The 25,164-nt window shown below is 33.2% G+C and overlaps 2 protein-coding genes across 2 annotated transcripts in view; both read left to right on the top strand.

Annotated features, from left to right (window-relative positions):
• The window catches only part of LOC129720850 (pickpocket protein 28-like), a 143,220-nt gene extending 127,711 nt beyond the window's left edge, over window positions 1–15,509 (top strand). The window contains exons 3-8 of the mRNA XM_055672684.1: window positions 12,909–13,650; window positions 13,717–13,965; window positions 14,025–14,466; window positions 14,530–14,690; window positions 14,792–15,160; window positions 15,218–15,509. Of these exons, the coding sequence (XP_055528659.1) occupies window positions 13,475–13,650; window positions 13,717–13,965; window positions 14,025–14,466; window positions 14,530–14,690; window positions 14,792–15,160; window positions 15,218–15,497 (1,677 nt within the window). The 5' untranslated portion in view covers window positions 12,909–13,474 and the 3' untranslated portion in view covers window positions 15,498–15,509. The remainder of the gene's footprint in view (window positions 1–12,908; window positions 13,651–13,716; window positions 13,966–14,024; window positions 14,467–14,529; window positions 14,691–14,791; window positions 15,161–15,217) is intronic.
• On the top strand, window positions 1,130–4,884 carry LOC129720518 (uncharacterized). Its single transcript, XM_055672001.1, has 4 exons — window positions 1,130–1,313; window positions 1,361–2,176; window positions 2,239–4,272; window positions 4,739–4,884. Exons 1-4 carry the CDS (start codon window positions 1,130–1,132, stop codon window positions 4,882–4,884), a joined length of 3,180 nt encoding a protein of 1,059 aa, XP_055527976.1.
• Window positions 15,510–25,164: the final 9,655 nt, after the last annotated feature.

Here is a 25,164-nt window from a genome sequence, read left to right as displayed (position 1 = left end):
TATTACCTGCAATATAGTTAGTATAAATGGATATATGCATCAAGATTTTAGTTTTTAACATTTTTGATTTTCTCGTCATTGTCGGTTTATCGATATCTGAATACCTACGTTACTCTTCGTCGACCAGGTAAGCACCTTGTGATCATCTGCTGAAGGGTACTTCGTTAGCGTACGCTCCAACGTTTCAAATCATTGTAATGCTATGTTTCAGAAACATTTATTTTATTTTTCGAAATTTCGCGAAATTTAGAGACCAATTTCGTTTCGTCTCGAGAACTCGAAATCCACCTTAATTTCGTTTCGACTAATTTGGCGAAACCGAAATTAAGGGTTAATTTCGTTTCGTTTCGTTTCGACACCAGAAAAGCCAGTTTCGCACACCCCTATTGTTCGAGCCAATCGGTTCAGCTCGATGTAATTTCAGTTTTGTTTACCCCTCGTCAACGCAAACGCAAATTTTGACAGCTCGACGTGTTTGACAGCCACTTCCTGTTGGAGCATTTTCTCGAGTTTTCCAGATGGTGAATACGTTCCTTCATAGTTTTTTTTTTAGTTTTCCGTTTCGAATGTTCTAGAAATTAGTACAGTGCTATAAATAGGACAGTGGCAGTAGAGATAGATTCATTCGTGTTTAAATTTTGGAAGAGTGTAAATGGTTAAAGTATAATATAAGTTTGAGTGAAATAATTGGAAGTTCTTCATCCGAAAATCCTGTGAAGTGATAGAACCATCCGGAATGTTCCCGTAGTGATTTAAGTACAGTCCATTGTCTCGACATAATTTGGTCCTTCGAGCCGGATATCGGGAATAAATTTGGTATTCCGGTGGTTCCGCGTGTGTGATGAAACGCTCGAGAAGTGAGCCATGTGAACGATAGCCTATTAAAAGAACAGTGAAATTGGGCACCAAATAAGTGAACGCACGTGCTAGTGCGAAGCCATTGAAAAATTTGAAGTAGCCATCTTGAAGTGTACAGAGTCGATGGCTTTCAAATCGAAGATCGTGCAGTGATAATTTATCTGCTAATATTGCAAAAGGCGCAAACTTTAGTAACCGTGAGCACAGACTTGGCTGTGTTCCGTTCCCGTTCCAAGCATAAGGTTTGGAACTAGTTTGCGTCTTAGGTGGTATGTCCGGAAGTGCTTCTGTGCATCCGCAGAGTCCTGTCGTAGCTGATAACGCACTTGGGCAATCAGCTTCGTCATCCTCTACTCCCCTTAGCAAACGCCAGAAAAGAAAGTTAAAATTGAAGGAAAAGTTGCAAGCCATGGAGCAACTTAACACACTCATCCACCGCCGCGGCGTTGCAAAAGGTAAGGTAACGAAAATATTTAATACTTGCCGCTTGTTCTGACTGAAGCACAAGTGAAGGTTTATTCACGTAAGCTAGAAGCTGCTTACAAAGAGTATCAGGCTATACATGATCTGATAATGACGCTAATTAGTGACGATGATCGTGAGTCGCATGACGAACACTATGAAACATTCGATAACCTCTACGACGAAGTATCCATATTGCTCGAAGAGCAAATTGCTAGAATCAATTGTGGTTCTCAAGTTGCAAACGTAAATGCCAGTCAACTGCATGCCGTAGCAGTTCCGCAGGCAACCGTTGTGGTCCAGCAGTCCCTCCGAATGCCAATTCCCACGTTCGATGGCCGATACGAAAGATGGCCAAAATTTAAGGCAATGTTCAAGGATTTAGTTGATAAAACCCCCGACCCACCTGCTGTAAAACTTTACCACCTTGATAAGTCATTGGTGGGTGATGCAGCCGGTTTAATCGATGCCAAAACCATTAATGAAGGCCACTATGCTCATGCCTGGAAGATGCTAGAAGAAAGATACGAGAATAAGCGCCATTCAATTGATACCCATATACACGGACTGCTCAACCTCAAACGGATGTCAAAAGAAAACCACAGTGAATTGAGACACCTGGTGGATGAGTGTTCCCGACACGTAGCAAGCCTCAAATTCCTTCAGCAAGAGTTTACCGGGGTATCCGAGCAGATTTTTGTCCATCTGCTAGCAAATTCCTTGGATAAGGAAACCAGAAGACGTTGGGAATCAACCATTGCTCATGGCCAGTTACCAAATTACGCTGATACCCTAAAGTTTCTGAAAGATCAATGCTTCGTTTTTGAACGCTGTGAAGTATCTAAGTTACCTCCAAGTCAGGCCAAAACATTAGCACCAGCTAAATTGAATCACCAAAAATCTTTAGCACTCACGTAGAGGTTAAGTGCGACTTTTGCGGAAAAGGACATCCAAATTTTACCTGTTCCGAGTTTAAGTCACTTTCCGTACCGCAACGATTAAAGAAGGTACGCGAGAAAAACGTTTGCTTCAATTGTTTAAGAAAAGGTCATCACAGTAGTAATTGCCAATCTGCCAAATTCTGCACAAAGTGCAAACGTCGCCATCATAGTCTGCTCCATTTAGAGGAGCAGCGATCAGCAAACGAACAGGAACCATCACCTAAACCAGAACTCCCTGCTCAGCAGGAAAAAGAGCAGCAACCTCCACAAGTAACTAGCGCCACCTGGTCATCCGTAAAAACTAGACCGCTGCAGCAAGTATTATTGCTGACAGCTGTAGTGGATGTCATCGATAAAAATAACAACCCCCGCCCCTGCAGAGTTTTACTTGACTCACCCTCCCAAGCAAACTTAGAAATGATGGAAAAATTAGGCTTGAAGCAGAATCCATCCAATATAGTAGTGGCAGGCATTAACAACATAAAGAGCCATTCGTTGGGTAGTTGCGTCCTCAAAATCCGTTCCAGGTACTCTAATTTTGAAGCCAACGTCAGTTGCTTGATCACGGATCAGGTTACGGCAGACTTGCCATCTTCAAGCGTGGAAATAAGTGCCATGAATTTGCCGTCCGGAGTACGTCTTGCAGATCCACAATTTTATCAGAGTGGAAAAATCGATTTGTTGCTAGGAAACCAATGGTTCCTCAAGTTACTGCTACCAGGTGAAAATATATTAGCTGATAATTACCCTATTCTGCGAGAAATAATGCTCGGCTGGGTCGTTGGTGGTTGCTGCGATGTGAATACGACAGCAGAACAGACAGTTTACTCACACTCCGTCACGGTGGATGATTTGAATTCGTTGATACAACGTTTTTGGGAGGTGGAAGAGGTGCATTCTGCTTCTAAGGTTTGCACTGAAGAGCAAGAATGTGAACTGCATTTCCAAGCCACACATCGTCGTGATGCAACGGGTAGATACGTAGGTCAACTGCCACTCCGCAACACGCTGGATGAACTTGGGGACTCCAGACAAGTGGCCTTGAGAAGATTTTATGCTTTGGAAAAAAGACTTGCTCAGCAACCAGAATTAAAGCAACAGTATACAGAATTCATGGCTGAATATGAGGACCTTGGTCACTGTAAAGAAATAGACGAAAATAAGGACATGCCGGGTATTGTGAAATGGTACCTACCTCACCATGCCGTTTTAAAACCGTCGAATACTACCACCAAATGTCGGGTAGTGTTTGATGCTTCAGCTAAGGTCTCTGGACGCTCCCTCAACGATGTTTTAAAGGTAGGTGCTATTAACCAGAGCGACCTGCAATCCATAGTCCTTCGTTTCCGTGAGCCATGTTATGTTTTGTCTGCCGACATTACGAAGATGTATCGGCAAATTATCGTCGACGAGTGTCACACACCGTTACAACGTGTGTTCTGGAGAATTGATCCATCGTGTCGCCTTCGTGTGCTTGAGCTGACTACCGTCACTTATGGCACTGCATCCGCTCCGTTTTTGGCTACAAGAGCTCTGCTACAGTTGGCAATCGACGAGAGAGCCAAATATCCTATGGCTGCTGACATCATCGAGAAGGATTGCTACGTAGACAACGCATTATTCGGTTTCAATGATCTCAGCACGGCGTCCGCAGCACAAGAGCAGTTGGTCCAGCTGTTGTCCGCCGGTGGCTTTCACCTACATAAGTGGTCGTCGAATAGTCCCAAACTTTTGGGAAAGATCCCTCAATGTGACCGTGAGGAACTCGTCTGCATCGGCGCAGAAGAAGCAATCAAAACGTTGGGTTTGATGTGGAACCCGGCGTCGGATGAATTAATATTTTCTTCGGCACCATCGGATGATAAAAAGACGCCTACAAAGAGACACCTCTTGTCGGTAATCGCACGTATGTACGATCCGCTTGGCTTAGTGGCACCGGTCATCGTGATCGGAAAACTCTTGATGCCCAGAATCTGGAAAGCAAAACTGAATTGGGATGAAGGTATCACCGGTGAGTTGAAAAATGAAGTAGAAACTTTCCTTAGGGCCATTGATGGTGTTAGCCAACTTCGTATTCCTCGTCAAATAGTGAATTCCGACGCCGCTGTGTTCGAGTTGCACGGCTTCGCTGATGCTTCGATGCACGCATATGGAGCGTGTGTTTACATAAGATCCCTTGTTTCTAAAAAAAAAATCGATGTTAAATTGTTATGCGCTAAATCTAAAATAGTGCCGAATCCCTCGTAAAGAATTGCTTGCTGCCGGTTTGTTAGTCTGGTTGGTGAAGAAAATCCTCTCCGCACCAAACACTGCATTCAACGAAATAATTTTATGGTCTGACAGCCAAATCGTGCTTGCTTGGTTGCAGAAAAATCCCAGTCAACTAGATTTGTACGTTTCAAATCGTGTGCGTGAAATTAAAGAGAGCGGTGAACGATTTCGATGGAAGTATGTTAATACGAATGAAAATCCTGCAGACTTGGTGTCTCGTGGTCAATCCGCTGATAAGTTATTAAGTAATGACCTTTGGTGGATCGGTCCGAGATTTTTACGAGACGAGATGTACGAAATAGATTCTCCAGAGAAGTTAGAAATGTGTGTCCGCTGTACAAGCAGTGGTTAATATGGATGTTCTACCAATTTTCTTCAAATATGAATCGTTTAGAAAACTGCAACGAGTGTTGGCGTACATATTGCGGTTTTATAAAAACTGCAGAGAAAAGGTTAAGATGAATCGTGTTATTCAGCGATATCCTACAGTGGAGGAATTGCGGTCGGCAATGACTACCATAGTTCGTGTGTTACAATTTCAAAGTCTAGCTGATGAAATTGAAAGAGTGAAGGCAGGTAAGCCTTGCAAGCATATTGGAAACTTATGTCCAATAATTAATAACGGGCTGTTGAGAGTGGGTGGTAGATTACGTCATTCGAGTTTGACTGATGAAGGTAAATACCAGTTAATTTTACCTGGTCATAATATGGTGGTTCAAAATTTTATAATGGCTATTCATCGTGAGAATCTCCATGTGGGCCCATCTGCTCTTATGGCTATTGTGCGTAGACAGTTCTGGGTTCTGAATCCACGATCCACTTTTCGCAAAGTGACCAGAAATTGCTTCACGTGTTTCAAGTGCAAACCAATAACTGCCAATCAATTCATGGGTGACCTGCCTGCAAGTCGGTGTGATAGAGCTCCAGCGTTCCAAAAGGTGGGTGTTGATTATGCCGGACCCATTTTTATAAAGCAAACAGGTCGTAAGACTGCTCCCGTCAAGGGCTACATATGTGTATTTGTGTGTCTGGTGACAAAGGGGATTCATCTCGAGGCCGTAGAGAACCTTTCAACCGAGGCGTTTATGAGTGCATTGGTTCGGTTTGTTTCTCGACGTGGACTTCCCGAAGATGTGTATTCTGACCATGGAACAAATTTTGTCGGAGCAAAACATGAGCTGCATGCATTATATGAACTTTTTAGGCAGCAACTAACTGAGAAGAAAATTTTTGAATTTTGTCATTCTCGTCAAACTCGTTGGAGAATGATTCCGCCGAATGCACCACACATGGGTGGGCTATGGGAAGCAGGCGTGAAAAGCACTAAGACGATTTTGAGGAAGGTGTGTCAGTCAGCTTTATTAACAATGAGTGAGTTTTCGACTTTACTGTGCCAAATCGAAGCACTTTTGAACTCAAGACCCTTATATGCTTCATCTGACCACCCGGCAGATTTGGAACCTCTCACTCCGGGTCATTTTCTAATTGACCGACCATTGAATGCAATTCCTGAGCCAACATATGATGAAATCCCTAGCAACCGCCTCTCTCGTTGGCAATATGTACAACATCTTAGGGAGATGTTTTGGAAACGCTGGTCCCGTGAATATTTAGTGGAATTACAAGTCTGAGGCAAATGGACTCGTAAGCATGCCAACCTTCGAAAGGGAATGATTGTGCTCATTAAAGAAGACAATCTGCCTCCGCAACTCTGGAAGATGGGAAAGGTGGAAAACACTTATCGGGGATTAGACAACATGGTGAGGACGGTGGAACTGCGAACCAAGGCTGGTTTACTGATGCGACCAATACATAAACTTGCTCCACTGCTAATTTTGGATAATCTACAAGCTTCCGAGACTGAAATCGACGAGTCCCGGGGGGAGAATGTTCGAGCCAATCGGTTCAGCTCGATGTAATTCCGGTTTTGTTTACCCCTCGTCAACGCAAACGCAAATTTTGACAGCTCGACGTGTTTGACAGCCACTTCCTGTTGGAGCATTTTCTCGAGTTTTCCAGATGGTGAATACGTTCCTTCATAGTTTTTTTTAGTTTTCCGTTTCGAATGTTCTAGAAATTAGTACAGTGCTATAAATGGGACAGTGGCAGTGGAGATAGATTCATTCGTGTTTAAATTTTGGAAGAGTGTAAATGGTTAAAGTATAATATAAGTTTGAGTGAAATAATTGGAAGTTCTTCATCCGAAAATCCTGTGAAGTGATAGAACCATCCGGAATGTTCCCGTAGTGATTTAAGTACAGTCCATTGTCTCGACACCTATAATAAACATATTCTGATTTCGATCTCTGTCAATGTATTCATTACGCAACTGTTGCGTTATCCTTTTGACACATTTGTTGTGTAAAAGCCAGAGCATTTAATGTGCGTTTTTAGAAGACATATAGTTTGATAGTTCTTGGTTGTTTATTACTAACGAAACCAACATAGTTCCATTTTTTCATTCATGTGGAAACCGTTTGAGCTTAAAGTTGTAAGTACTTCTCTAATTTCTTTGTGTACGATTTAAAAATTTAAGTACACCACCTTAGTTCGTAACTAACATGCATTGAAAAAACGTAATAACATCGGGTAAACAAAGATCTTATTTATTAAATAAAATTAAGATTTGTTTTCGGATGGTGATGGGGCACATTCGGACATCGTGCCGGACACTTATCAAATTTGTGTTTGATTGTTGTTTATTAACAAATATCGATTTAGATTGATTCTTAGTCCTAAAAATGATTCGGAACTACAAAAGGAAAACCGATAGAGCAAGCATCAACGAAGATGAGCTGGAAACAATGTCTTTGAGACACGCTTCTGATACCTGCGGAATTAAAAGAACACCTTGGTCTGTCGTCTGAAAAATCAAATAAACGATAAAACGGAAAAATCAGAAAGCTTCTCGTCCAAAAACTCAGATCAACAAGTGTTTACGAACGTGAAAGAAACGTTTCTAGAGAAATATTTGATCGAAAGTTCTCATATGAATTATGGATTGACGTGTCGTATGCCAAAACGATTGGGAAATTGTTTCTCACTGTTCTGGAACACTTGAATGAGGTTCCAAAAAGCAGCGTAAGTGAACTAATTTTGCTGTCGCTTGACAATCACGAATGCCATTGTACTTTAAACCAATCAAATATTGCCGAGAAAATGGTATATTTCTTGTATCCTTTCCCCCTCATAGCCAGTTTGCGCGATTTTTATTTCATGAAATAAATTTGAAATAGAAGGATGAGTTTCGAAGTTTGCAAAGCATCTGATCTCAGTCTCTGTTTATATGAAAGTAATAGTTGAAAAACACAAAATTTTCATTAAACTGGAAAAGTTTTTCAACACTGTCCGAAAGTGTCCCAGGACTGTCCGAAACTACCCCACCCACGGGGCACATTCGGACAAAAAAGTAATTTCGAAAAAATCAAATAAATTAACCGAAGTCGCATCATCGCACACTACTAACACGCTTATATGATACTGTGATGTCCAAGCAACAGCCAGGATGAATTCCGTTTTTTTAAAGATAACAAAAAAATATTTAAAATCATGGTAGAAAAAGTGTCCGAAACTGCCGCCCTCTCCTCTATGGTTAGTTAAAAAATGTTAGTCATAGTTACTTTACTATGGAATTTGTTTGACGGTTCGCCGAATTCAAAGATGTCTTCAACTGAAGTGGGTGCTCGTACACACAGTGGCAGGTTCATTGTAACCGAATATTGAGCGATGCACTCTGGGTTGTAGCAATCCAGCGAATCTTAATGAGCGTTGCGGAGCGCGACAATTCAGCAGAGAACCCTATCTCGTTGAGTCAATTTTGCCATTCATAAATAAGTTATGTTGTAAGGCAGGTTACGTTATAACAAGAACTACTTGAAAATTTTGAAAGATGTGTTTTTGTGTGATTTTGTGTAATTTTGTGATATTTCACTTTAAGTATGGGTCATTCCATGTCAAGTGTCCGAGGAAATGCATCGACCATCTTCGATTTCGACTAAAATTTGTGAGTCGATGTATTTTGAGCCGGAACTTATAAGTACAAAGTGTTGTACCGATTGGTGGACCCCTCGGCCAATGGGACTGCCTCCACTTTTTGCGAATTTAGCAAAACACCTTTTTTATTTTGTTAATATCTCGGGACCCTGAAGAGCTACAGGTGATATTGACATATCATTTTAGAGGGTTTTAGATGTTGAATCGAACTACGTGATAAATTTTTTTCTGCAGTGTTGTCAACATTTTATTTTTTCGATTCAAAACTTAATTTGCAATTTCCTTAAAATACCCCCCCCCCCCTCTTCGATTTTGATTTTGACCACGCCAATGTTTTAGCAGACGATTTTACATAGGAATCACTTATCAGCAAAAAACACAAAATGTAGCGTTCCAGAGATACAGCATTTTTAATATTGCAAGATTTTGGATTTTGTCCACGCACGGAAGCGCTCCTACATAAATTGCTGCTATCTCAATGGTATCCTAGCAGGCGTTTGTGTAATTGAAGAGATGTACCTTAGAGGAGCATCCGTTAATGATGTAAGGCAAAAAATCCCGTACTAGAATCATTTTCACGAAATGTTACAGGATAGTTTTGGTTACACTTTTCACATGAATCTTCATTTTATTGGTTTATCACATTGTAGAAATCATCTTCTCTCAATTTGAAACCGTTTCCTAACTAGTGATTGGTCATGTTGTTTTCCTAATTCAAGGTTTGCTATGATTTCAAAATTGTAAACAATGTGTCTCATCACGGGTGCAGTCATTTCATTCTTGAAGATGGTGTGTTTAATTGGATTGTATTTAAAACAAATTTGTGTCGCTGGAAAACGGTATTGGTTATCACAGCAGCTTGCGCGATGAGATTTACTAGCTACTGAGGGAGCATACATAAATGACGAAGCTTTTTTTAGTTTTTTTTACCCCCTTGCCCCTCTCCCATCGTAGCATTTTGTCACAAAGTCAGACCCCTATAGATAATTACGTAGCATTATAACAAACTCTACACCCCCCCTCCCTCACTCTCACCCCACCCAATAACTTTTTTTGCAAATTTTACTACCAAAAATCATAACATTGTATCATAAATCATAACATTGTATCATAAATGAATAAGACAAGACAAAGAACTAAAAATGGCCATAAACAAACAAAGCCGTGAAAAAAAAACAATTAGAATACCCAATTTTTTTAATTTCATATTTGCTACGTAGCTTGGCTTGACCCCCTAGCCTCCCTCTCGTCAAATTTCGTCACAAAACTGCTAGTCGTTGCATGTTCGAGTCCCGGCTCGGGAGGAGACTGTTAATATCAGTAGGAGTCAGTGGCTGCGAAGCCTGTGTCAAATAAACAGAACAGAAAATGCCACCTCCGCTCTAATCCTGTGTTAGAAGAAGAAGAATATATGCAGATGAATGTTATGATAGGCTTACTTGCTCTATGACGTGCTATGATATGAGCAAATTAAGATACTCGGTTATGATAAAATATTTTGGATGCGTTCGGAGATTTGTTTGAACATGTGTTCTTGAATGTAAACATGCAATATTATGAAATGGAATCTGAAATCAGCATTTTTTCACGTTAGGCTGATACAAATTTCGAATTCTTTTTATGTCCAAGGTTAGCAAAGGGGGTCGAAAAGGAGACGAAAAAAATCAAAGTTTGTGTGCATGTTATGACGTTTGTAACTTGCACTCAAATAAATATTGAAAAATAACACTTTATTATTATTATTATTATTTATTTCGCTTGCCTTTAGACGACACTCTCGCTGTTACTGGACTTGTTGGTTGCTTAATAAAGCATCTATGCTGTCGGAAAACCAATAAAATGAATAAAACGGTTCGAGCTTTTTTTTTCTTCCACTTCCAATATTCAAGATTTTTGAAGGGGTGCCATAAAATGAAATAAAATTTGTAACGGCCTTATTAATAATGTCACAAGTTGGTTTCAAAATTAAAATCATTGACAAAAGTGTACATTTAATAAAAAACAGTTTGAATTTAAATACGAAAAGTGTAGCCAAAACTTTCCTGTAACCTTTCGTGAAAATGATTCTAGAGCGGGATTTTTTGCATTACATCATTAACGGATGCTCCTCAAAGGTACATCTCTTCGATTACACAAACGCCTGCTAGGATACCATTAAGATAGCAGCAATTTATGTAGAAGCGCTTTCGTGCGTAGACAAAATCCAAAATCTTGCAATTTTGAAAATGCTGTATCTCTGGAACGCTACATTTGTTTTTTGCTGATAAGTGATTCCTATGTAAAATCGTCTGCTAAACACATTGGCGTGGTCAAAATCAAAATCGAAGGGGGGTATTTTAAGGAAATTGCAAATTAAGTTTTGAATCGAAAAAATAAAATGTTGACAACACTGCAGAAAAAAATTGATCACGTAGTTCGATTCTACATCTAAAACCCTTTAAAATGATGTGTCATTATCATCTGTAGCTCTTCAGGGTCCCGAGATATTAACAAAATAAAAAAGGCATTTTGCTAAATTCGCAAAAAGTGGAGACAGTCCCATTGGCCGAGGGGTCCACCAATCGGTACAACACTTTGTACTCATAAGTTCCGGCCCAAAATACATCGACTCACAAATTTTGGTCGAAATCAGAGATGGTCGATGCATTTCCTGGGACACTTGACATGGAATGACCCGTTTATTGCGTGGAATAGTCCAGTACTCTGATACTTGATCCAATCGATTTGCAGTCTTCAGCAAAGTTCCTCGGTGGTAATTAGAGCTTCAATTTGACGTTTAGTTTAGTTCCCAATTTGGCTGCAGAGATGGCGCTTCGACATCAACTTTTTATTCTTACACGCTAGAGCTCTGCAGTTTTCGACAACATTTTAGATCATAAAATTTCATGTAACTCCGTATAAGACACAAAATTTTTGTCTTTTCAAATTTTTTAAATATACGAGTTTTTGCTAAATTGGTAATAATTTTGTGATTCGCTTGCTGTTTTTTTTGTAATAATTTTGTAAGCGAGCGAACTCATAAAGCGTCGTACACAAATTACGTAACGCAAAAAATCTAGATTTCAGACCCCCTCCCCTCCTACGTTCGATATGACTCCCCCCCTCCTTAATTTACGCAATGCTGAACAGCCTGATCCCCCTTAGAAATTTTTCAATTTCGAGCAAACACCACAGTTACGTAACTGTTTCTACTACCCCCTTCCTCCCTACGTAACGATAAGTAACGCAGCTTCAACCCCCTCATGCGTTACGTAATTTGTGTACGACGCCTAAAATTATCACAATTACACGTGAAATTCCGACCAGTTTTATGAAAACTCGTAGATCTCTGAAATGTGAAGAGTTAGAAATGTTGTGTATTCTGTGAAGTTTCATAAAACTACAAGATCTACAACTTTGTCAAAACTGGAAAAGCTCTAGTGTGTAAGGGAAAGAAGATGGCATCGCAACGCCACCTTTAGGGGTAATTTCCGAACTATTTCAAGCATCAAAATTGAAGCCCCAACTATACCGAGAAACTTTAACGACGAGAGCTGTTACAGTAGGGTGATTTTTTTGTAAACGAAAAATTATTACTATCGGCGGAGAGAGGTGTTATAGCTTTGATGGATACCGTATCGATACTTTCGGTATCAATACATTGGGACCTGAAAATCGTTATTTTTTATCAAGCTGGATCGATACTTTTGAACCGGTTGTTTTTCGTTAAATATTGGTGATCTCTACAAATTGCCCGAAAAATCCTTGTAAAAAAGCGTGGATATCACCAATCGTGGAAATGTCTTTTACAAACAGCGCGGAAATTGGATTTGCGCATTGTTTTGTAATAGACATCAACAGGATTAAATATACCCGCGCACTTCTAAAGCGTTTCCAATGCCTCTTGTGAGGAAAAATTTTCCCGCAACTGACAATACTGTCGATGTAGAGCAATATCGGGAGCGCCGAGTCGTTCAACCGACAAGCATTTTATGGTGAATCGCGTAGTATCTCAATAATTATTTGATGAAAATGAGTAGTTCCACAAAAAATGTCCCAGTTTTAATATATTTTTCAAATTGTCATTTTAGATTTGGCTGAAAATTTGCATAAACGTTTCTATAGGCAAAAGATGCCATTTTGTGCTATTGGTTTAATTTTTTGTAACACGACTTATATTTGCGAAGCTATTGAAAAATACTATTTTAGGAAGGTATTGATTTGATCGGTTTGTTTGATCGGTGTGAAATCTTCGACAAATTTGTAGCTAATATTTTTTTTCCAAAAAACTAAACTCTGAAAAAAATATTTTTTTGGAAAATAGTCTGAAAAAAATTTAAGAATAATTATCTAAAAAAGCTCATATTATGAAAATCTTATTTATTTTCATAAAAACTACAAAAGATTCCCTCAACAATGCAATCGGTACTCAGTTCATATACAGAGACGCACCCTGCTTGGCTGTACTCTGAAGGATAGCCAACCTTCTACCTTGCTGTCGTCGCGCCGATGTTGACAGGTCATCATAACATAGTACACCCGAGTGGACATCCCAGCAAGCGGTCCGTTTATTATATCATCACTGTAACAAGCACGATAGGTAGCAGTGGACTAAACGTCATCGTTAAACCAATGGAAACAAAGGCTTGCTGCGATATTTCCAGTGTGCGGGTAGCAGAAAATCGTACAAAATTTAATGTTACGGGAAAAAACCCGCGCACATTGTGGGAGTTTTAGGGGGCGGCGCGTCCCGCTGGTTGAACTCGCATTAGTGAGAAGGAGTGTTAATGATGATGATGCTCCCAGGAGTGACATCTGAGCGGTGCGTTCACGCCACACACCCGAATCGAAGTTGGCACTGGCACATGCTTGCGACAATTATCTAGATTAGCATAAAAGCGGATACCGTGAATTCGAGTTGGTTTCAGTTCGAGTGATAACGTCGTCAACAGTGGACCTTGGTGGATAAAATGCTGTACCAAAGTGACTCCCGTTCGGTGAGCAACTTCGAATTGAAGGCTATCAATGCACTGGACGATCGGAGGCTCTATCGTGGCTTGAAGTCTCTATTTCTGGAGTACTGCTCGAACAGTAGCATTCACGGGATAAAGTATTTCGCTTGCAAGCGGCGAACGGTTTTTGAAAAGTAGGTGTCCAAGTGGCAGCACGTGGTGGAGGTCGTTGTTGTCATCGTGGTTACGTTTTGTTTCAGAATCTGGTGGATCGCAGTTTTTTTTCTCTCCCTGTACGGCTGTGGACGGTTGATTCAGAATATCTACCACAAGTGGGACCAAACGCCGGTGATTGTCAGCTTCAACGAGAAGAGCACTCCCATTTGGCAGATTCCGTTCCCGGCGGTTACGATTTGTCCGGAAACGAAGGCTTTAGCGAAATATTTAAATATAACCACTTCCTACTACATGCTGACGAATACCACCGAAGAGGATATGGACGAGCTGATGTTGGTGATGTTCAATAGCACATTTGAGAGATTTAAAAAAAATCTAATTGATTTTTTAGTTTTAATCGACTGCGCGCTGTTGCACAGGTGTGTGACGCTCACATTTTCCAGGACAAACCCTTGAATCAGACCTTCGATCGTGATTGTGTCGACTGGCTGCGGAATGTTTCGGTGTCGGCCAGTGATATGCTTATGATGTGTAGTTGGCGCAATAATGTAAGCGCCTGTGATAACTTTTTCACCGAAACGCTAACCGAAGAAGGCGTTTGCTATACCTTCAACTCACTTGGAGCGGATGATCTGCTGCGGCAGGAGGTACTGCATGAGGATTACACCTATGTCACAGCAAACAAATCTTCCCCGCAGTGGACGCTAGAAACTGGTTATAAGGATGATGCCGACATCGACACTTACCCTTTAAGAGTGCTCGGAGCTGGGGCACGAGGAGGGTTGAACATTTTGCTGTCACTGTACGAGTACGATTTGGATTTTCTTTGTAGGGTGAGTTTCGATTTCCACTAAACGCGAAATTTGATTTAAGATCCTTCACCTTCACTTTCGTAGGGTCCTGTTCAGGGTTTCAAAGTCCTGTTGCATTCGAGCAGTGAATACCCACAGGTATCTAAGCAGTACTTTCGCGTTCCACTGCACCAAGAGGTTATTATTTCGATAAAGCCCCAAATTATAACCACTTCCGACGGTTTACGTCATTACGCTCCGCATCGGTGAGACATAAAAATAAGTAACATTTTCCCTTTTGTCCCAAAGCTGCTACACGCTGGGGAATGTGAAAAATAAAAATTTTCATTTTTACTCTTCTTCCAAGCCGCCAGTGTTACTTTAATCACGAGCGTCGGCTGAAATACTTTCAGGTGTACACGCAACAGAACTGCAAGCTGGAGTGCATCACCAACTACACACTAAACCTGTGTAAGTGTGTCAAGTTCTCGATGCCGCGCGACTCCCAAACAGAGGTTTGTGGAGCGAGCCAGATTGAGTGCTACAACGACGCAGAGGATAGGCTGACAGCCGAGGAGGTACGCTATAGCGTCGGCAAGCGTAACAATCAACCGAGCAAGTGTGACTGTTTGCCGGCTTGTACCTCGGTGCAGTACGACGCGGAAATTTCGCAGGCCGACTTCGATTGGAAGAATCTGTTTCGCTCGTTCAAACAGCCAATAAATGAATATCCTGGGTAGAAAAAAAAACCTTAATCGATCGCAGTAAACTACTATTTTCCATCTCCTTGCAGAATTCAGTTGGCCCGGTTGAAAATTTACTTCAAGGAGGCACAATTTATAACCTCCAAACGGAGTGAGCTTTACGGTGTGACGGATTTTCTCGCCAACTGTGGTGGCCTGCTGGGACTGTTCATGGGAGTTAGCCTGCTCAGCCTAGCCGAGATAATCTACTTCTGCTCGATTCGTCCCTTCACGATACTGCGCATGAATCGCATCAAGCACAGCCATCAGCCGAATGTTCTACCCTTCGCTCCGCCGGTGTTTGAAATCGAAAAACCAAAGGATAACTAAGCACACCAAATCAATCGTCAAAAAATTTTTCTCTAACATCACAGTTTGAGCTAATACAAAATAAATGATAATTGCAATTACTGGAAATGTGCCAAAACAATGTTATTAATATATTAATTTTAAATTTAATTTCAATTTTAAATTTTAATGGATGATTTTGAGATTTAAAGCTTGACTTGTGTCTGGTTTTCAATTGACCATCAACTTTGACTTTAGATCTTCATATCTGATTTTTAGCTTTTGATTTTTGACTTTTGACTATTTACTTTTTCCATTTTCCTTTTTCCTTTTTCCTTTTTCCTTTTTACTTTTTACTTTTTACTTATTACTTTTTACTTATTATTTTTACTTTTTACTTTTTACTTTTTACTTTTTACTTTTTACTCTTTACTTTTTACTTTTTACTTTTTACTTTTTACTTTTTACTTTTTACTTTTTACTTTTTACTTTTTACTTTTTACTTTTTACTTTTTACTTTTTACTTTTTACTTTTTACTTTTTACTTTTTACTTTTTACTTTTTACTTTTTACTTTTTACTTTTTACTTTTTACTTTTTACTTTTTACTTTTTACTTTTTACTTTTTACTTTTTACTTTTTACTTTTCACTTTTTACTTTTCACTTTTTACTTTTTACTTTTTACTTTTTACTTTTTACTTTTTACTTTTTACTTTTACTTTTTACTTTTTACTTTTTACTTTTTACTTTTACTTTTTACTTTTTACTTTTTACTTTTTACTTTTTACTTTTTACTTTTTACTTTTTACTTTTTACTTTTTACTTTTTACTTTTTACTTTTTACTTTTTACTCTTTACTTTTTACTTTTTACTTTTTACTTTTTACTTTTTACTTTTTACTTTTTACTTTTTACTTTTTACTTTTTACTTTTTACTGTTTACTTTTACGGTTTCCTTTTTACTTTTTACTTTTTACTTTTTACTTTTTACTTTTTACTTTTTACTTTTTACTTTTTACTTTTTACTTTTTACTTTTTACTTTTTACTTTTTACTTTTTACTTTTTACTTTTTACTTTTTACTTTTTACTTTTTACTTTTTACTTTTTACTTTTTACTTTTTACTTTTTACTTTTTACTTATTACTTTTTACTTTTTACTTTTTACTTTTTACTTTTTACTTTTTACTTTTTACTTTTTACTTTTTACTTTTTACTTTTTACTTTTTACTTTTTACTTTTTACTTTTTACTTTTTACTTCTTACTTTTTACTTTTTACTTTTTACATTTTACTTTTTACTTTTTACTTTTTACTTTTTACTTTTTACTTTTTACTTTTTACTTTTTATTTTTTACTTTTTACTTTTTACTTTTTACTTTTTACTTTTACTTTTTACTTTTTACTTTTTACTTTTTACTTTTTACTTTTTACTTTTTATTTTTTACTTTTTACTTTTTACTTTTTACTTTTTACTTTTTACTTTTTACTTTTTACTTTTTACTTTTTACTTTTTACTTTTTACTTTTTACTTTTTACTTTTTACTTTTTACTTTTTACTTTTTACTTTTTACTTATTACTTATTACTTTTTACTTTCAACTTTTAACTTTTAACTTTTAACTTTTAACTTTTTACTTTTTACTTTTTACGGTTTCCTTTTTACTTTTTACTTTTCACTTTTTACTTTTTACTTTTTACTTCTTACTTTTTACTTTTTACTTTTTACATTTTACTTTTTACTTTTTACTTTTTACTTTTTACTTTTTACTTTTTACTTTTTACTTTTTACTTTTTACTTTTTACTTTTTACTTTTTACTTTTTACTTTTTACTTTTTACTTTTTACTTTTTACTTTTTACTATTTACTTTTTACTTTTTACTTTTTACTTTTTACTTTTTACTTTTTACTTTTTACTTTTTACTTTTTACTTTTTACTTTTCACTCTTTACTTTTTACTTTTTACTTTTTACTTATTACTTTTTACTTCTTACTTTCAACTTTTAACTTTTAACTTTTTACTTTTTACTGTTTACTTTTTACGGTTTCCTTTTTACTTTTTACTTTTTGCTTTTACTTTTTATTTTCTTTTTTATAATTTTCGCAATTTTACTTTGTACTTTTAACTTTTAACGTTTCACTCTTCAATTTTTCCTTTCAACATTCAGCTCTCAACTTTCAACTTTCAAAATTCAACTTTTGACATTCAACTTTCAACCTTTAACTTTCAACTTTCAACTTTTAACTTTCAACTTTCAACTTTCACTTTTCAACTTTCAACTTTAAACTTTCAAATACAAATTCTCAACTTCCAACTTTCAACGTTCAACTTTAAACTTTAAACTTTCAACTTTCAACTTTCAACTCTCACTTTCAACTTTCAATTTTCAACTTTCAACTTTCAACTTTCAACTTTCAACTTTCAGCTTTCAACTTTCAACTTTCAACTTTCAGCTTTTAACTTTCAACTTTCAACCTTTAACTTTTAAATTTAAACTTTCAACTTTCAACTTTCAACTTTCAATTTTAAACTTTCAACTTTCAGCTTTGAACTTTCAACTTCCAACTTTCACCTTTCAACTTTCAACTTTCAACTTTCAACTTTCAACTTTCAACTTTCAACTTTCAACTTTTAACTTTTAACTTTTAACTTTTAACTTTCAACTTCCAACTTTCACCTTTCAACTTTCAACTTTCAACTTTCAACTTTCAACTTTCAACTTTCAACTTTCAACTTTCAACTTTCAACTTTCAACTTTCAACTTTCAACTTTTAACTTTTAACTTTTAACTTTTAACTTTTAACTTTAAACTTTTAACTTTTAACTTTCAACTTTTAACTTTTAACTTTTAACTTTTAACTTTTAACTTTTAACTTTTAACTTTTAACTTTTAACTTTTAACTTTTAACTTTTAACTTTTAACTTTTAACTTTTAACTTTTAACTTTTAACTTTTAACTTTTAACTTTTAACTTTTAACTTTTAACTTTTAACTTTTAACTTTTAACTTTTAACTTTTAACTTTTAACTTTTAACTTTCAACTTTCAACTTTCAACTTTTTTTAAACTTTAAACGTTAAACTTTAAACTTTCAACATTTAACTTTGAATTTAGAATTTAGAATTTTGAATTTAGAATTTTGAGTTTAGAATTTTGAATATTGAATTTTGAATTTAGAATTCAGAATTTAAAAAATTTTTGAATTTTGAATTTTGACTTTTGAATTTTGAATTTAAAATTTGTAATTTTGAATTTTGAATTTCGAATTTTGAAAATTGAATTTTGAAATTTGAATTTTTGATTTTGAATTTTGAATTTAAAATTAGAATTTTGAATTTTGAATTTTGGATTTTGAATTTTGAATTTTAAATATTGAATTTTGAATTTTGAATTTTGAATTTTGAATTTTAAATTTTGAATTTTGAATTTTGAATTTTGAATTTTGAATTTTGAATTTTGAATTTTGAATTTTGAATTTTGAATATTTAAATTCTGAATTTTGAATTTTGAATTTTGAAGCTCGAATTTAGAAATTTATGAATTTTCAATTTAGAATTAAGAATTTAGAATTTAGAATTTATAAAATTTTTGAATTTTGAATTTTGACTTTTGAATTTTTAATTTTGAATTTAAAATTTGTAATTTTGAATTTCGAATTTTAAATTTTGAATTTTGAATTTTGAATTTTGAATTTTGAATTTTGAATTTTGAATTTTGAATTTTGAATTTTGAATTTTGAAATTTGAATTTTGAAATTTGAATTTTTGATTTTGAATTTTGAATTTTGAATTTTGAATTTTGAATTTTGAATTTTGAATTTGAATTTTGAATTTTGAATTTTGAATTTTGAATTTTGAATTTTGAATTTTGATTTTGAATTTTGAATTTTGAATTTTGAATTTAGAATTTAGAATTTAGAATTTAAAAATTTTTTGAATTTTGAATTTTGACTTTTGAATTTTGAATTTAAAATTTGTAATTTTGAATTTCGAATTTTAAATATTGAATTTTGAATTTTGAATTTCGAATATTGAAAATTGAGCTTTGAAATTTGAATTTTTGATTTTGAATTTTGAATTTTGAATTTAAAATTAGAATTTTGAATTTTGAGTTTTGAATTTTGAATTTTGAATTTTTACTTTTTACTTTTTACTTTTTACTTTTTACTTTTTACTTTTTACTTTTTACTTTTTACTTTCTACTTTTTACTTTTTACTTTTTACTTTTTACTTTTTACTTTTTACTTTTTACTTTTTACTTCTTACTTTTTACTTTTTACTTTTTACTTTTTACTTTTTACTTTTTACTTTTTACTTTTTACTTTTTACTTTTTACTTTTTACTTTTACTTTTTACTTATTACTTTTTACTTTTTACTTTCAACTTTTAACTTTTAACTTTTTACTTTTTACTGTTTACTTTTTACGGTTTCCTTTTTACTTTTTACTTTTTACTTTTTACTTTTTACTTTTTACTTCTTACTTTTTACTTTTTACTTTTTACTTTTTACTTTTTACTTTTTACTTTTTACTTTTTACTTTTTACTTTTTACTTTTTACTTTTTACTTTTTACTTTTTACTTTTTACTTTTTACTTTTTACTTTTAACTTTTAACTTTTTACTTTTTACTGTTTACATTTTACGGTTTCCTTTTTACTTTTTACTTTTTACTTTTTACTTTTTACTTTTTACTTTTTACTTTTTACTTCTTACTTTTTACTTTTTACTTTTTACTTTTTACTTTTTACTTGTTACTTTTTACTTTTTACTTTTTACTTTTTACTTTTTACTTTTTACTTTTTACTTTTTACTTTTTACTTTTTACTTTTTACTTTTTACTTTTTACTTTTTACTTTTTACTTTTTACTATTTACTTTTTACTTTTTACTTTTTACTTTTTACTTTTTACTTTTTACTTTTCACTTTTTACTTTTTACTTTTTACTTTTTACTTTTTACTTTTTACTTTTTACTTTCAACTTTTAACTTTTAACTTTTTACTTTTTACTTTTTACTTTTTACTGTTTACTTTAACTTTTAACTTTTAACTTTTAACTTTTAACTTTTAACTTTTAACTTTTAACTTTTAACTTTTAACTTTTAACTTTTAACTTTTAACTTTTAACTTTCAACTTTCAACTTTCAACTTTTTTTAAACTTTAAACGTTAAACTTTAAACTTTAACTTAAAACGTTAAACTTTCAACTTTCAACATTTAACTTTGAATTTAGAATTTAGAATTTTGAATTTAGAATTTTGAGTTTAGAATTTTGAATATTGAATTTTGAATTTAGAATTCAGAATTTAAAAAATTTTTGAATTTTGAATTTTGACTTTTGAATTTTGAATTTAAAATTTGTAATTTTGAATTTTGAATTTCGAATTTTGAAAATTGAAATTTGAAATTTGAATTTTTGATTTTGAATTTTGAATTTTGAATTTTGAATTTTGAATTTTGAATTTTGGATTTTGAATTTTGAATTTTAAATATTGAATTTTGAATTTTGAATTTTGAATTTTGAATTTTAAATTTTGAATTTTGAATTTTGAATTTTGAATTTTGAATTTTGAATTTTGAATTTTGAATTTTGAATTTTGAATTTTGAATTTTGAATTTTGAATTTTGAATTTTGAATTTTTAAATTCTGAATTTTGAATTTTGAATTTTGAAGCTCGAATTTAGAAATTTATGAATTTTCAATTTAGAATTTAGAATTTAGAATTTAGAATTTATAAAATTTTTGAATTTTGAATTTTGACTTTTGAATTTTGAATTTAAAATTTGTAATTTTGAATTTCGAATTTTAAATTTTGAATTTTGAATTTTGAATTTTGAATTTTGAATTTTGAATTTTGAATTTTGAATTTTGAAATTTGAATTTTGAAATTTGAATTTTTGATTTTGAATTTTGAATTTTGAATTTTGAATTTTGAATTTTGAATTTTGAATTTTGAATTTGAATTTTGAATTTTGAATTTTGAATTTTGAATTTTGAATTTTGAATTTTGAATTTTGATTTTGAATTTTGAATTTTGAATTTTGAATTTAGAATTTAGAATTTAGAATTTAAAAATTTTTTGAATTTTGAATTTTGACTTTTGAATTTAGAATTTAAAATTTGTAATTTTGAATTTCGAATTTTAAATATTGAATTTTGAATTTTGAATTTCGAATTTTGAAAATTGAATTTTGAAATTTGAATTTTTGATTTTGAATTTTGAATTTTGAATTTAAAATTAGAATTTTGAATTTTGAATTTTGAATTTTGAATTTTGAATTTTGAATTTTGAATTTTGAATTTTGAATTTTGAATTTTGAATTTTGAATTTTGAATTTTGAATTTTGAATTTTGAATTTTGGATTTTGAATTTTGAATTTTGAATTTTGAATTTTGAATTTTAAATTTTGAATTTTGAATTTTGAATTTTGAATTTAGAATTTAGAATTTTTAAATTCTGAATTTTGAATTTTGAATTTTGAAGCTCGAATTTAGAAATTTATGAATTTTGAATTTTGAATTTTGAAGCTCGAATTTAGAAATTTATGAATTTTCAATTTAGAATTTTGAATTTAGAATTTAGAATTTATAAAATTTTTGAATTTTGAATTTTGACTTTTGAATTTTGAATTTTGAATTTTGAATTTAAAATTTGTAATTTTGAATTTCGAATTTTAAATTTTGAATTTTGAATTTTGAATTTTGAATTTTGAATTTTGAATTTTGAATTTTGAATTTTGAATTTTGAAATTTGAATTTTGAAATTTGAATTTTTGATTTTGAATTTAGAATTTTGAATTTTGAATTTGAATTTTGAATTTTGAATTTTGAATTTTGAATTTTGAATTTTGATTTTGAATTTTGAATTTTGAATTTTGAATTTAGAATTTAGGATTTAGAATTTAAAAATTTTTTGAATTTTGAATTTTGACTTTTGAATTTTGAATTTAAAGTTTGTAATTTTGAATTTCGAATTTTAAATATTGAATTTTGAATTTTGAATTTCGAATTTTGAAAATTGAATTTTGAAATTTGAATTTTTGATTCTGAATTTTGAATTTAAAATTAGAATTTTGAATTTTGAATTTTGGATTTTGAATTTTGAATTTTGAATTTTGAATTTTGAATTTTGAATTTTGAATTTTGAATTTTGAATTTTGAATTTTGGATTTTGAATTTTGAATTTTGAATTTTGAATTTTGAATTTTGAATTTTGAATTTTGAATTTTGAATTTTGAATTTTGAATTTTGAATTTTGAATTTAGAATTTTTAAATTCTGAATTTTGAATTTTGAATTTTGAAGCTCGAATTTAGAAATTTATGAATTTTCAATTTAGAATTTTGAATTTAGAATTTAGAATCTATAAAATTTTTGAATTTTGAATTTTGAATTTTGACTTTTGAATTTTGAATTTTGAACTTAAAATTTGTAATTTTGAATTTCGAATTTTAAATTTTGAATTTTGAATTTTGAATTTTGAATTTTGAAATTTGAATTTTGAATTTTTGATTTTGAATTTTGAATTTTGAATTTTGAATTTTGAATTTTGAATTTTGAATTTTGAATTTTGAATTTTGAATTTTGAATTTTGAATTTTGAATTTTGAATTTTGAATTTGAATTTTGAATTTTGAATTTTGAATTTTGAATTTTGAATTTTGAATTTTGAATTTTGAATTTTGAATTTTGATTTTGAATTTTGAATTTTGAATTTTGAATTTTGAATTTTTTAATTTTTAACTTTGAATTTTGAATTTTGAATTTTGAATTTTGAATTTTGAATTTTGAATTTAGAATTTAGAATTTAGAATTTAGAATTTAGAATTTGAAATTTCAAATTTTGAATTTAGAATTTCAAATTTTGAATTTAGAATTTTGAATTTAGAATTTTGAATTTAGAATTTTGAGTTTTGAATTTTGAATTTTGAATTTTGAATTTTGAATTTCGAATTTTGAATTTTGAATTCTGAATTTTGAATTTTGAATTTTGAATTTTAGTTTTGAATTTTGAATTTTGATTTCAAACCTGACGATAATTCCCTATGTATTCGATTTTCAGTTCTACAATTTTTTATTTACAATTTTTAGAAAAGGTACTTGTTGCGACATCTGCATGTCAAAATGGAAAACACTGCGTAAGCAATCTTTAACTTAGATAATTACCGTAGAGTACCATTTTCAGGAATTGAATTCTTGTTTTGCAACTGTCGTGAACGATTTCAAATAATTCTTAGACTTTCCTCCATCTACCGTGAGTGTAAAATAAAACAACAATATATTCTTCCTTCCCTAATATCAGTTGCTTACGGTACTTTGCTATAGCTATCCGTTTTACTTCAGTACATCGTTTTTTTTTAGCTGATGGGTTTGCGTCCTGGGAAGAGCTTTTGTTCCACTGAAGCTCACGAGCAAAAGCTTCAACTTTACTCTCTGGTGCTCACTGGTTGGTACGGTTTAAAATTGTGATGACATATTGCGATCATCTGTCGCAGCGACCGACCTCGACATGTTTAATATCTTGTTATGTTATATATAAATATTATTTTCGCAATGATTATTTGACAAATCCCGACGCCACTCCGTGTGTGTTTTTACTCTTGCTAAATTTGCTAAAATGTACGGCAAGGCAAGAGTGATGCTCGATTTTTGTTCCGTACCTTTTCGCGATGAGAGAAATTCTAAGTAGGGGTGTAGACGCAGATAAATGTGTTTAATCAAAGTAGGCTCGGTAGCAGGTTTTTACTCAAAAGAATAGGTTGCCTTCGGTGGCTGGTTGGAATGATGATGTAATGATGGCTATTTGTCTAGTGTTTTGGAATATTTTTGCTGATTAAAAACTAACCTAGAATGATGGTTTCTGGTTGCTCTTTGAATCATCTTGAAAACAGTGGCTGCCAGTCGGTGTCAGCTGCTTGTGTGGCGGGAACCGGCAAGCACTCAACCGAAACGGCACTGTCCACGGTTATGGTTTTATGTTTCTTCTTCCAAGGGGGAGAACGATGGAGTGGGAGACAAAATACGATGACGATAACGGGTGAACGGTTTTTCGTTTGAGATGGGTGTTTTAACGGCCAACTGACAGACACCTGTGTAACAATTATGTTGATTATGCGTGTGAGAATGCTGTTTGCGGTGGTGTTGGTTTTCTGGCGTGAAATTATCGCAGTAGCCATGTGAGTTGCTCGCCGTTTTTTCTGCTCTCAAACATTAAATGCTTGGGTTTAAGAATTTGTTAGGGATGCGAACGTTTGTGTTTAATTTTTGAGGAATCGAAATTAAAACCGTCACCGATGTCACACCTGATTTAAAACGATAATTACTGTTTGACCATGTATTTGATTGCAATCTTCTATTTGTTATCGGATGGATAAAGTGTAGAACACTTATGTAACAAGTAGGGAGCCTTTACACCAGAGAGACTAGTCAGCCTATACACTAGAGAGACGCCAAGACACTCACCGTTAGGGTTACAGCTCGCCCTATTTGATGTTGACAGCTCCGTTAACGGTGAGTGCCTTGTCATTTCTCTAATATACAGATTCACTAAAGTTCCCTAAGGCTGACTAGTTGCGTCTAAGCCGAAGTCGAAGCAATGAGAATTGAAATCTGTTATCCAGCAGCTTTAAATCCGTAGTCCTAATGCTGCTTGTTCATTAAAAAGTCTGAAATTTTGAAATCTGGAATTCAGAACCATAGAAAGATTGATATTAGAAAT

Source organism: Wyeomyia smithii, chromosome 2 (genome assembly GCF_029784165.1).
Source record: "Wyeomyia smithii strain HCP4-BCI-WySm-NY-G18 chromosome 2, ASM2978416v1, whole genome shotgun sequence".
Classification (NCBI taxonomy): domain Eukaryota; kingdom Metazoa; phylum Arthropoda; class Insecta; order Diptera; family Culicidae; genus Wyeomyia; species Wyeomyia smithii.
The sequence above is the reverse complement of the archived record's forward strand: the minus strand, read 5'-3'. Positions and strand labels throughout refer to the sequence as shown.